The sequence below is a fragment of the Amblyomma americanum genome, chromosome 4, assembly GCF_052857255.1.
Source record: "Amblyomma americanum isolate KBUSLIRL-KWMA chromosome 4, ASM5285725v1, whole genome shotgun sequence".
NCBI lineage: Eukaryota > Metazoa > Arthropoda > Arachnida > Ixodida > Ixodidae > Amblyomma > Amblyomma americanum.
Window position 1 is genome coordinate 31,121,118 of NC_135500.1, and position 12,729 is coordinate 31,133,846.

The 12,729-nt window shown below is 41.9% G+C and overlaps 2 protein-coding genes across 2 annotated transcripts; both read left to right on the top strand.

Annotated features, from left to right (window-relative positions):
• Window positions 1-273: 273 nt before the first annotated feature.
• Window positions 274-894, top strand: LOC144127766 (uncharacterized). The gene has a single exon (XM_077660657.1). It carries the CDS (start codon window positions 274-276, stop codon window positions 892-894), a length of 621 nt encoding a protein of 206 aa, XP_077516783.1.
• Window positions 895-11,615: 10,721 nt separating this feature from the next.
• On the top strand, window positions 11,616-12,236 carry LOC144127767 (uncharacterized). The gene has a single exon (XM_077660658.1). It carries the CDS (start codon window positions 11,616-11,618, stop codon window positions 12,234-12,236), a length of 621 nt encoding a protein of 206 aa, XP_077516784.1.
• The last annotated feature ends 493 nt before the right edge of the window (window positions 12,237-12,729 follow it).

Genomic DNA, 12,729 nt, shown 5'->3' on the forward strand with positions numbered 1-12,729 from the left:
TGCCCATATTTTGCAGTTTTGCTACCAGAAATTTTAATTTACTGCATGTAAAACTATTCAGTGTGAATCCGCTACCGTATTGCTGCCAAGCACATTATTGCGCGTCTTGTTGTGGAGCTAATTTGCATTTTGTTTGTCAAAGTCTGAGAAATGACCAAAGAGCTTCAGGAAATGTTTGAAGACTTGAAGCGTGAAATAAAACAAGAGTTTCGCGATTTGAGAGAAAGTATCGAGTGAGACCTCAGGAAAGATATCAGAGAAATTAAGACCAGCATGGGCTTTACTATCAAAAGCTATGAAGAAATAAAAGATTCTGTTAAAAGAGTTGGAACAGAGAACAAGGATCTGAAAGAAACAATAAGAACGCTGCTAGAGGAACGTCAGGCTCTGTGTGCACAGGTAAAGGAACAAGAGTCCCGACTTATGCAGACCGAGCAGCACTCACGGTGTTTCAACATTGAAATTAAAGGAGTGCCACAAATAGAAAATGAAAACTTGCAAGAACTAACGAAAAAATTGGCTCAAGAAATTGGCATGCCTCTGGCGGACGCTGACATAGGGGTTTGCCATCGTGTTCAAACTGTCGGAAATGCTGCCTCCCCTAACATAATTGTGCAGTTTACACGCAGAGCTCAGCGTAACTCTTTCCTGGAAAAAGCTAGAAAGTGCAGGCTTACGGCAAATGACCTGGCGTTAAAACCTAACAACGACATCTTTGTGAACGAGCACCTGTGCCCAGCTATGAAACGTCTTTTCGGTGCTGCAAATGCAGCGAAAAAAGCGCAGGGTTGGAAATACGCGTGGGTCAAGAATGGAATAATCTATGTTCGGAAATCTGATACCACACCCGTCATCCCTATCACCCGCGTGGATGACCTGTCCAAGATAGCGTAAAGTGCTTGCCCTTATCTAGCTTTGTTGTCCAACAATTATGGGTTTTCTGCCGCAAGAAATTCAGAAGTTGGTTCTGACCAAAAAGCCAGCCCTATCCTTTTTCACCAGAACGTCCGCTCTTTAAAAAATAAAGAAAGTGAAATGAATGCTTTGCTAGATCTTTTAGGAGTATCATTCACGGTGTTAATGCTTACTGAAGCATGGTATGAAGATGAATCGGCTGTATTTCAATCACCTGGTTATCAATGTTTCTTTCGCAATCGTCAGAACAAAAAAGGTGGCGGTGTTTCTATTCTTGTAAAAGAGAATCTTATCTGTGATACTGAAGAACGTTTCTGTGCTGTCACACCTGATTTTGAGGCGCTTACTCTACGCCATCTTGATAATCTGTTTTGCGTGGTGTACAGGCCACCGTCTGGTACTTTTAGCCGATTTTTGGCCTTCTTAGACGAAGTTTTGGAATATGTTGTGGAACAGAAAGTGAATATCTTTTTGGGTGGAGACCTGAACGTGAACATGCTTATACCTACGCCTAACCAAAATGAACTCAGCCTTACTCTTTCTGCATATGGGCTGTCCAATGTTATCACTTATCCAACACGGATCACAGAACAAAGCTCTACTTTATTGGATGTATTTATTACTAATATTAGCACTGACACAATATTCGCTGGAACTACGTATACTAGCATGAGCGACCATCTGGGAATATTTCTATTGGTAGATAGGCCCTTTCCGATCAAGTGGAAAAGAGAGCAAACAACTTATCGCCAAGTAATTAATCCTGCTCGCCTTGAGTCATTCCGGTGCGCAGTTGAACAGCAATCATGGAACTCCGTCTACACATGGAGTGATAGTAATACTGCATATTCAAAATTTATAAGCATATTTAAAGATATATACCACCTACATTTTCCATTAGTGCAAGTGAAGAAACCGAAGAAAGCGCGAAAACCCTGGTTGTTAACACGAGAGTTGTTGAATATGATTAAGCATAAAAGTGCGTTATTTGCTAAATTTGTAAGAACAAAAGATTTAACAATACTTGCACAGTTTAAGACATATCGAAATAAAGTTACATCTAAACTAAAGCAGGCTAAAGATTCTTTCTTAATAAACATGTTCCGTGATGAATACGCACAACGTCCAGATATTGTATGGCGCAATTGGAACTTGTTGTTGCATCCCAGCATTAATGCATCTACACTTGATGCCCTTACGCATGACGGAAAGCTACTCTCCGGTACTTCTTTGGCAGATGCTTTTAACCGTTTCTTTATTGAACAAAGTAGTGTAATTAACCAGAATGTGAGTATCTGCCGAAATTACGCTCAGTACGTACAGGGAAACGATAGTACGCAGTCCCTCTTTTTAGCCCCAACTGATTCAGCCGAAGTTTTCGCTTGTATAAATAACATCAAAAATAGCAAATCACAGGACTCGAATGGTATGCAAATACTGCCTGTCAAGTATGTTCTCGACGTCCTGTGCCCTGTTATTACCTACATATTCAACTTAATTTTATCCACTGGAATTTTCCCTAAGGAAATGCAGATTGCCCGAGTGGTGCCAATATTTAAGCGTGGAGATAAAAATTTACTCAAACACTATCGACCGATTTCCCTACTTCCTGTGCTTTCTAAGGGCATTGAGAAAATAATCCATACCAGAATAACTTCATATTTTGATTACAATCGCTTATTCCTTGACTTTCAGCATGGCTTTAGGAAGCATAGGTCTACTGAAACGGCACTTCTAACACAAAAAGAAGAACTGCGCGAAAAGCGTGTGTTGGGGCTTAGAACGTTGAGACACGCCGTTTTACAGCGAAACGAGCCAGATTTTAACACTTCGGTTTTACAAGTGGTCGTTAGGTGGGCGCTCAAAACATACATCTCTAAAAACTGCGCTAAAGGCGTGTGTTTTGCCTTAAAACGATGGGAGCTAGACGTTGTTTTACAACAAAAAGAGCGAGATTTCAGCACTTCGGCTTTACAAGTCATCGTTGGGCGGCCGCTACAAAGCTAAATCTCCAAGAACTGCGCGAAAATCGTGTATTGGGGCTTGAAACGATGGGAGACATTGTTTTACAACCAAACGAGCTAGATATTAGCAATTCCGTTTTACTACTCGTCAATGGGTTCGCGCTCAAAAACCAAATCTCTAAGAACTGCGCGAGAAGCGTGTATTGCCGCTCAAACTGTGGGAACGTCGTTTTACAACGAAATGTGGCACTTCGGTTTTACAAGGCATTTTTGGGTGGCCGCTAAAAAGCTAAATTTTTAAGACAAAAGCGTTTATTGGGGCTTAAAACGATGGAAGACGTCATTTTAAAGCGAAGCGAGTCAGATTTCAGCACCTCGGTCTTACAAGTCGTCGGTGGGTGGGCGCTCGAAATCTAAATCTCTAACAACTACGCGAAATAGTGTAATAATGCTTAAAACGATGGGAGACGTCGTTTTACAAAGAAACAAGCCAGATTTGAGCACTTCAGATTTTCAAGTCATCATTGGGTGGGCGCTGAAAAGCTAAATCTCTAAGAACTACGCGAAAAGCTTGTATTGAGGCATAACACGATGGGAGACATCGATTTACAACAAAAAGAGCCATATTTGAGCACTGCGGTTTCACAAGTCATCATTAGGTGGGCGCCCAAAATGTAAAACTCTAAGAACATTGCGAAAAGCATGTATTGCGCTTAAAACGGTGGAAGACGTCGTTTTATAACGAAACAAGCCGAATTTGAGCCCTTCGATTTTACAAGTCATCGTTGGGCGGCCGCTAAAGAGCTAAATCTCTAAGAACTGCGCGAAAAGCGTGTATTGCGCTTAGAACGATGAGAAACGTCGTTTTACAACGAAAAGTTTCACTTCGGTTTTTAAGTCATGGTTGAGTGCTCAAAACTTAAATCTTAAAGACAAAAGGCCTGTGTTGGGGCTTAAAACGATGGGAGACGTCGTTTTAAAGCGAAACGAGCCAGAGTTCAGCACTTCGGTCTTACAAGTCGTCGGTGGGTGGGCGCTCAAAACCTAAATCTCTAACAACTACGCCAAATCGTGTATCAATGCTTAAAACAATGGGAGACGTCGTTTTACAAAGAAACGAACCAGATTTGAGCACTTCGTCTTTAAAAGTCATCGTTGGGTGGGCGCTCAAAAACTAAATCTCTAAGAACTGCGCGAAAAGCGTGTAGTGAAGATTAAATCGATGAGAGACGACTTTCTACAACAAAACAAGCCAGATTTGAGCCCTTCAGTTTAGCAAGTCGTCGTTGGGTGGCCGCTCAAATCATAAATCTCTCAGAACTGCGCTAAAAGCATGTGTTTGCCCTTAAAACGATGGGAGACGTCGTATTACAACAAAACGAGCCAGATTTGATCTCTGGTTTCACAAGTCATCGTTCGGTGGGTGCTCAAAACCTAAATTTCTAAGAACAGGTCGAAAAGCGTGCATTGCGGCTTAAAATGATGGGAGATGACGTTTTACAAAGAAATAAGCCAGATTTGAGCTCTTCAGTTTAACATGTCGTTGGGCGGCCGCTAAAGAGATAAATTTCTAAGAACTGCGCGAAAAGCGTGTATTGCGCTTAAAACGATGAGAAACGTCGTTTTACAACGAAACGAGCCAGATTTGAGCACTTAGGTTTTAAATGTAACCTTTGCATGCGCGCTCAAAAGCTAAATCTCGCAGAACTGTGCGAAAAGCGTGTATTGGGACTTAAAAATATGGGAGACGTCGTTTTTAAGCGAAACGAGCCAGATTACAGCACTTCGGTTTTGCAAGTAATCTTTGAATGGGCGATCAAAAGCAAATCTCTAATAAATGTGCGAAAAGCATGTATTGCGCTGAAAATGATGAGACGTCGTTTTACAACGAAATGTGCAACTTCTGTTTTACAAGTCGTGGTTGGGTGGGTGCTCAAAGTCTAAATCTATGACAAAAACCTGTGCTGTGGCTTAAAACGATGGGAGCTGTCGTTTTAAAGCGAAGCGAGTCAGATTTCAGCATCTCGGTCTTACAAGTCGTCGGTGGGTGGGCGCTCCAAATCTAAATCTCTATCAACTACGCGAAATAGAGTAATAATGCTTAAAACGATGGGAGACGTCGTTTTACAAAGAAACAAGCCAGATTTGAGCACTTCAGATTTTCAAGTCATCACTGGGTGGGCGCTGAAAAGCTAAATCTCTAAGAACTGCGCGAAAAGCTTGTATTGAGGCATAACACGATGGGAGACATCATTTTACAACGAAAAGAGCCACATTTGTGCACTGCGGTTTCACAAGTCATCATTAGGTGGGCGCCCAAAATCTAAAACTCTAAGAACATTGCGAAAAGCATGTATTGCGCTTAAAACGGTGGGCGACATCGTTTTATAACGAAACGAGCCGAATTTGAGCAATTCGATTTTACAAGTCATCGCTGGGCGGGCGCTAAAAAGATAAATCTCTAAGAACTGTGCAAAAAGCGTGTACTGCGCTTAAAACGATGAGAAACGTCGTTTTACAACGAAACGAGCCCGATTTAAGCACTTCCGTTTAGCAAGTCGTCGTTGGGTGGGCGTTCAAAAGCTAGAATTCCAACTGCGCGAAAAGCGTGTATTGGCGCTTAAACGATGGGAACGTCGTTTTACAACAAAAATTTCCACTTCAGTTTTACAAGTCATGGTTGGGTGCTCAAAATCAAATATCTCTAAGACGAAAAGCCTGTGTTGGGCCTTAAAAAGATGGGAGACGTAGTTTTAAAGCGAAACGAGCCAGATTTCAGCACCTCGGTCTTAAAGTCGTCGGTGGGTTGGCGCTCAAAAGCTAAATCTCTAACAACTACGCGAAATAGTGTATTAATGCTTAAAACGATGGGAGACGTCGTTTTAAAAAGAAACGAGCCAGATTTGAGCACCGGATTTTCAAGTCATCATTGGGTGGGCGCTCAAAAGCTAAATCTCTAAGAACTGCGCGAAAAGCTTGTATTGGGGCATAACACGATGGGAGACGTCGTTTTACAACGAAATGAACCATATTTCAGCACTGCGGTTTCACAAGTCTTCATTTTGTGGGCGCCCAAAAGCTAAAACTCTAAGAGCTGCGCGAAAATCATATATTTACGTTTAAAACGATGGGAGACGTCGTTTTACAACGAAACGTGCAAGATTTGAGCTCTTTGTTTTTACAAGTTATCGTTCGGTCAGTGCTGAAAAGTTATATCACTAAGAACAGCGCGAAAAGCGTGTATATGGCCACAACGATGGGAGACGTCGTTTTACTACAAAACGAGCCAGATTTGAGCACTGATTTTACAAGTCATCGTTTTGCGGGTGCTCAAAACCTAAATCTCTAAGAACAAGTCGAAAAGCGTGTATTGCGGCTTAAAGCGATGAGAGACTTCGTTTTACAACTAAACGAGCCAGATATGAGCACTTCAGTTTTACAAGCCGTCGTTGGGTGGGCACTCAAAAACTACATCTCTAAGAACTGCGCGAAAAGCGTGTGTTGGGGCTTAGAAGGTTGGGACACGTCGGTTTAGAGCAAAACGAGACAGAGTTCAGCACTTCGGTTTTACAAGTGCTCGCTAGGTGGTAGCTCGAAAGGTAGATCTCTAAGAACTGTGCGAAAAGCTTGTATTGGGATTTAAAACGATGGGAGACGTCGTTTTACAACAAAACGAGCCGTATTTGAGCACTTCGAATTTACAGGAAATCTTTGGATGGGCGCTCAAAAACTAAATCTCTAAGAACTGTGCGAAATGCGTGTATAAGAATGTAAATCGATTGGAGACATCGGTTTACAACGAAAAGAGCCAGATTTGAGCACTTCCGTTTTACAAGTCGTCGTTGGGTGGGCGCTCAGAAGCTAAATCTCCAAGAACTGCGCGAAAAGCGTATACTGGGGATTAAAACGATGGCGAACATTGTTTTACAACGAAACAAGCCAGATTTTAGCACTTCGGTTTTACTACTCGTCGATGGGTGGGCGCTCAAAAACCAAATCTCTAGGAACTGCGCGAAAAGCGTATGGTTGGGCTTAATAGGATAGGAGACATTGTTTTACAGCGAAAAGAGCCATATTTGTGCACTTCGGTTTCACAAGTCATCATTAGGTGAGCGCTCAAAAACAAAATCTCTAAGAACTGCGCGAAAAGCGTATATTTCGGTTTAAATGATTTGAGCACTTTGTTTTTACAAGTTATCGTTCGGTCAGTGCTGAAAAGTTATATCTCTAAGAACAGCGCGAAAAGCGTGTATATGGCTTAAAACAATGGGAGACGTCGTTTTGCAACAAAAGGAGCCAGAAGTGATCACTGGTTTCTCAAGTCATCGTTCGGTGGGTGCTCAAAACCGAAATCTCTAAGAACAGGTCGAAAAGCGTGTATTGCGGCTTAAAACGATGGCAGACTTGGTTTTACAACTAAACGAGCCAGATATTACGACTTCGGTTTTAGAAGTCGTCGTTTGGTGGACACTCAGAAACTCAATCTCTAAGAACTGCGCGAAAAGCATGTGTTGGTGCTTAGAACGTTGGGACACGTTTTTTTAGAGCGAAACGCATCAGGCTTGAGCACTTCGGTTTTACAAGTGGTCGTTAGGTGGGCGCTCAAAACATAAATCTCTAAGAACTGCGCGAAAAGCGTGTATTGAGGCTTAAAACGATTGGAGAGGTTGTTTTACAATGAAACGAGCCAGATTTGAGGATCTCGGTTTTTCTAGTCGTCGTTAGGTGGGCGCTCAAAACATAAATACCAAAGAACTGTGCTAAAATCGTGTGTTTGGGCTTAAAACGATGGGAGACGTCGTATTAATGCGAAGCGAGCCAGATTTCTGCACTTCGTTTTACGAGTCGTCGTTGCGGTGGCGCTCAAAAACTAAATCTCTAAAAACGGCGCGAAAAGTGTGTATTCAAGATTAAAATGATGGCAGACGACGTTTTACAACGAAACAAGTCAGATTTGAGCCCTTCTGTTTTGCAAGTCGTCGTTCGGTGGGCGCTAAAAAGCTAAATCTCTAAAACCTGCGCGAAAAGTAATATTGCACTTAAAACGATGGGAGACGTTTTACAACGAAACAAGCCAGATTTTCGCACTTCGGTTTTACAAGTAACCTCTGGATGGGCGCTCAAAAGCTAAAATTCGAAGAACTGTGCGAAAAGCGTGTATTGGGATCTAAAACAATGGGAGACGTCGTTTTATAACGAAAAGTGCCTCTTCGGATTTAAAAGTCGTGGTTGGTTGGGCGCTCAAAGGCTCAGTCTTTAAGATCTGCGCGAAAAGCGTGTATTGAGGCTTAAAACGATGGGAGACGTCGTTTTCACGCGAACCGAGCCAGATTTCAGCACTTCGGTTTCGCAAATCGTCGTTTGGTGGGCGCTAAAAAGCTAAATCTCTAAGAACTGTGCGTAAAGCGATATTGGGTATAAAACGATGGGAAGCGTCGTTATACAACGAAACGGTCCAGATTTGAGCACTTCGGTTTCACAAGTAATATCTGGATGGGCGCTCAAACGCTAAATGTCTAATAATTGTGCGAAAAGCGTGTATTGCGCTTAAAACGATAAGAGACGTCGTTTTACAACAAAACGAGGCGTATTTGAGCACTTGGAATTTACAAGAAATCTTTGGATGGGCGCTGAAAAACTAAATCTCTAAGTACTGTGCGAAATGCGTGTATAAGGATTTAAATCGATTGGAGACCTCGTTTTACAACGAAAAGAGCCAGATTTGAGCACTTCCGTTTTACAAGTCGTCGTTGGGTGGGCACTCAGAAGCTAAATCTCCAAGAACTGCGCGAAAAGCGTGTATTTCGGCTTAAAACGATGGGAGACATTGTTTTACAACGAAACGAGCCAGATTTTAGCACTTCGGTTTTACTACTCGTCGATGGGTGGGCGCTCAAAAACCAAATCTCTAAGAACTGCGCTAGAAGCGTGTGGTTGGGCTTAATACGATAGGAGACATCGTTTTACAACGAAAAGAGCCATATTTGTGCACTTCGGATTCACAAGTCATCATTAGGTGAGCGCTCAAAAACTAAATCTCTAAGTACTGCGCGAAAAGCGTATATTTCGGTTTAAGTGGATGGGTGACGTCGTTTTACAACGAAACGAGCCAGATTTGAGGACTTTGTTTTTACAATTTATCGTTCGCTCAGTGCTCAAATGTTATATCTTTAAGAACAACGCGAAAAGCTTGTATACGACTTAAAACGATGGGAGACGTCGTTTTACAACTAAACGAGCCAGATTTGAGCACTTCAGTTTTACAAGTCTTCGCTGGGTGGGCCCTCAAAAGCTAAATCTGTAAGAACTGCGAGAAAAGCGTGTCTTGGGACTTAAAACGATGGCAGACGTAAAACGAAACGAGCCGGATTTGAGCACTTCGTTTTTAAAAGTCATCGCTGGGTGGGCGTTAAAAAGCTAAATTTCCACGAACTGCGCGAAAAAGCGTGTTTGGGTTTAAAGCGATGGGAAACGTCGTTTTACTACGAAAAGAGCGAGATATGAGCACTTCGGCTTTACAAGTCTTTGCGCGGGCGCTAAAAAAGATAAATCCCTAAGAACGGCGCGAAAAGCGGTATTGGGTCTTCAAACGATGGGGGACGTCGTTTTACAACGAAAAGCGCCACTTCGGTTTTCACAAGTCGTGGTTGGTTGGGCGCTCAGAAGCTAAATCTTCAAGAACTGTGCGAAAAGCGTGTATTGGGGCTTAAAACGATTGGAGACGTCGTTTTACAACGAAACGAACCAGAGTTTAGCACTTCGGTTTTACTACTCTTCGATGGGTGGGCCCTCAAAAACCAAATCTCTCAGAACTGCGCGAGAAGCGGGTGTTTGGGCTTAATACGATGGGAGACGTCGTTTTACAATGAAAAGTGCAAATTTTGAGCAGTTCACTTTTACAAGACATCATTAGATGGGTGCTCAAAAACTAAATCTCTAAGGACTGCGCGAAAAGCGCGTATTGGTCTTAAAACGATGGGAGACTTCGTTTTACAACTAAACGAGCCAGACATGAGCACTTGAAGTTGAAGTTGAAGTTTATTCCTTTCTTACAAAGGAGGAGCCGGGACTAAAAGCTGCGGCGACAGCTTGACAACGGTCCCGGCTCCTTTACATACCCGGCAGTAGAGGAGGAAAAGCGACGGCTGTACATACAACAAACATACATACATACAAAGCAAAAGTAAATAAATCAACACTTTGCAGGCCACCTATGCACATCATGCAAAAATGACATAATAAAATGCGATGCGATGAAAAGGTCATAGATAATCATACAAAGAATGGTGCATAATGATCAGAAAGATTGCATCTGAAATTCTCAAGGAAAAGAATTCTCCCGGCAGTATTCCCGAATTTCGTGTTTTGATTTTCGTGTTGTCAAAATTTTCTTCGTTTAATCTGTTCAGCAGAATTGGAAGGTTATAATATAAAGATTGATTCACATAATAGACTCTTGGTGTTGGGGTAAACCAAATTTCTCTGTGTCTTGTGTCACGGCAGCTGCCGTTTTCTCTGACTTGTGCAAGCAAAATGATGAGGTTGTCGGGGTGTTTTAGGTGAGATTTTTAACATGATAGTAGTCTATAAGTATATAACGCAAATATTGGAAGGATTTCATACTTTACAAAAATATTCCTGGTGGGAGAAAAGAGTGGTACATTGGCAATACATCTCACTGCTTTTTTCTGAAGCAGCTGTATCTTGTTAAGATTTGTTATGCCTGTTGTTCCCCACACTATGTTACAATATTGCAAATGAGAAACAACTAACGCATTGTAAAGTATGATCTTTACCCTTATTGGAAGGATGTGCCTAAACCGCGCAAGTATACCAAGGGCTGAGGCGACCTTTGAACGTATGTAATCAATATGTGTATTCCAAGTTAAATTGCTTGAAAAGGTAACTCCCAGTGTTTTTACTGACTCAACGAGCTGTATAGGCTGGCTATTGAATACGGCTTTGATAGGTCGCGATATTTTCTTTCCCTTAGCACGGAACAACATAATTTTAGTCTTCACAGGATTTATTCGTAGATAATTTGCTTCTGCCCATAAACCTAGTTGAATAAGTGGATTGTTTGTTTGTTTTTCGACGTCTGTTTAGGAAGTACCTGTGATAAAGAAAGATGTGTCATCAGCATATGATACTACATGAGCGCTACTTGTGCTGTAGAAAATATCATTTATATAAATTAAGAACAGTAATGGCCCATGTATGCTTCCTTGAGGCACTCCAGATGTTATAGGGAGAGTAGAAGAAGTTGCTGTGTTTATGTCTACATACTGAGCTCTGTGTGATAAGTAGGATTCTAATAAAGTTAGCGCTACACCACGTACACCATACCTATTTAATTTAAAAAGAAGGACATCATGATTAATGAGGTCAAATGCCTTAGTAAAATTGATATAAATACCAACTTGGCAGCTGCGGTAGCGGAGACAACGGCCGTGCTATATCTTCTGCCCATATTTTGCAGTTTTGCTACCAGAAATTTTAATTTACTGCATGTAAAACTATTCAGTGTGAATCCGCTACCGTATTGCTGCCAAGCACATTATTGCGCGTCTTGTTGTGGAGCTAATTTGCATTTTGTTTGTCAAAGTCTGAGAAATGACCAAAGAGCTTCAGGAAATGTTTGAAGACTTGAAGCGTGAAATAAAACAAGAGTTTCGCGATTTGAGAGAAAGTATCGAGTGAGACCTCAGGAAAGATATCAGAGAAATTAAGACCAGCATGGGCTTTACTATCAAAAGCTATGAAGAAATAAAAGATTCTGTTAAAAGAGTTGGAACAGAGAACAAGGATCTGAAAGAAACAATAAGAACGCTGCTAGAGGAACGTCAGGCTCTGTGTGCACAGGTAAAGGAACAAGAGTCCCGACTTATGCAGACCGAGCAGCACTCACGGTGTTTCAACATTGAAATTAAAGGAGTGCCACAAATAGAAAATGAAAACTTGCAAGAACTAACGAAAAAATTGGCTCAAGAAATTGGCATGCCTCTGGCGGACGCTGACATAGGGGTTTGCCATCGTGTTCAAACTGTCGGAAATGCTGCCTCCCCTAACATAATTGTGCAGTTTACACGCAGAGCTCAGCGTAACTCTTTCCTGGAAAAAGCTAGAAAGTGCAGGCTTACGGCAAATGACCTGGCGTTAAAACCTAACAACGACATCTTTGTGAACGAGCACCTGTGCCCAGCTATGAAACGTCTTTTCGGTGCTGCAAATGCAGCGAAAAAAGCGCAGGGTTGGAAATACGCGTGGGTCAAGAATGGAAAAATCTATGTTCGCAAATCTGATACCACACCCGTCATCCCTATCACCCGCGTGGATGACCTGTCCAAGATAGCGTAAAGTGCTTGCCCTTATCTAGCTTTGTTGTCCAACAATTATGGGTTTTCTGCCGCAAGAAATTCAGAAGTTGGTTCTGACCAAAAAGCCAGCCCTATCCTTTTTCACCAGAACGTCCGCTCTTTAAAAAATAAAGAAAGTGAAATGAATGCTTTGCTAGATCTTTTAGGAGTATCATTCACGGTGTTAATGCTTACTGAAGCATGGTATGAAGATGAATCGGCTGTATTTCAATCACCTGGTTATCAATGTTTCTTTCGCAATCGTCAGAACAAAAAAGGTGGCGGTGTTTCTATTCTTGTAAAAGAGAATCTTATCTGTGATACTGAAGAACGTTTCTGTGCTGTCACACCTGATTTTGAGGCGCTTACTCTACGCCATCTTGATAATCTGTTTTGCGTGGTGTACAGGCCACCGTCTGGTACTTTTAGCCGATTTTTGGCCTTCTTAGACGAAGTTTTGGAATATGTTGTGGAACAGAAAGTGAATATCTTTT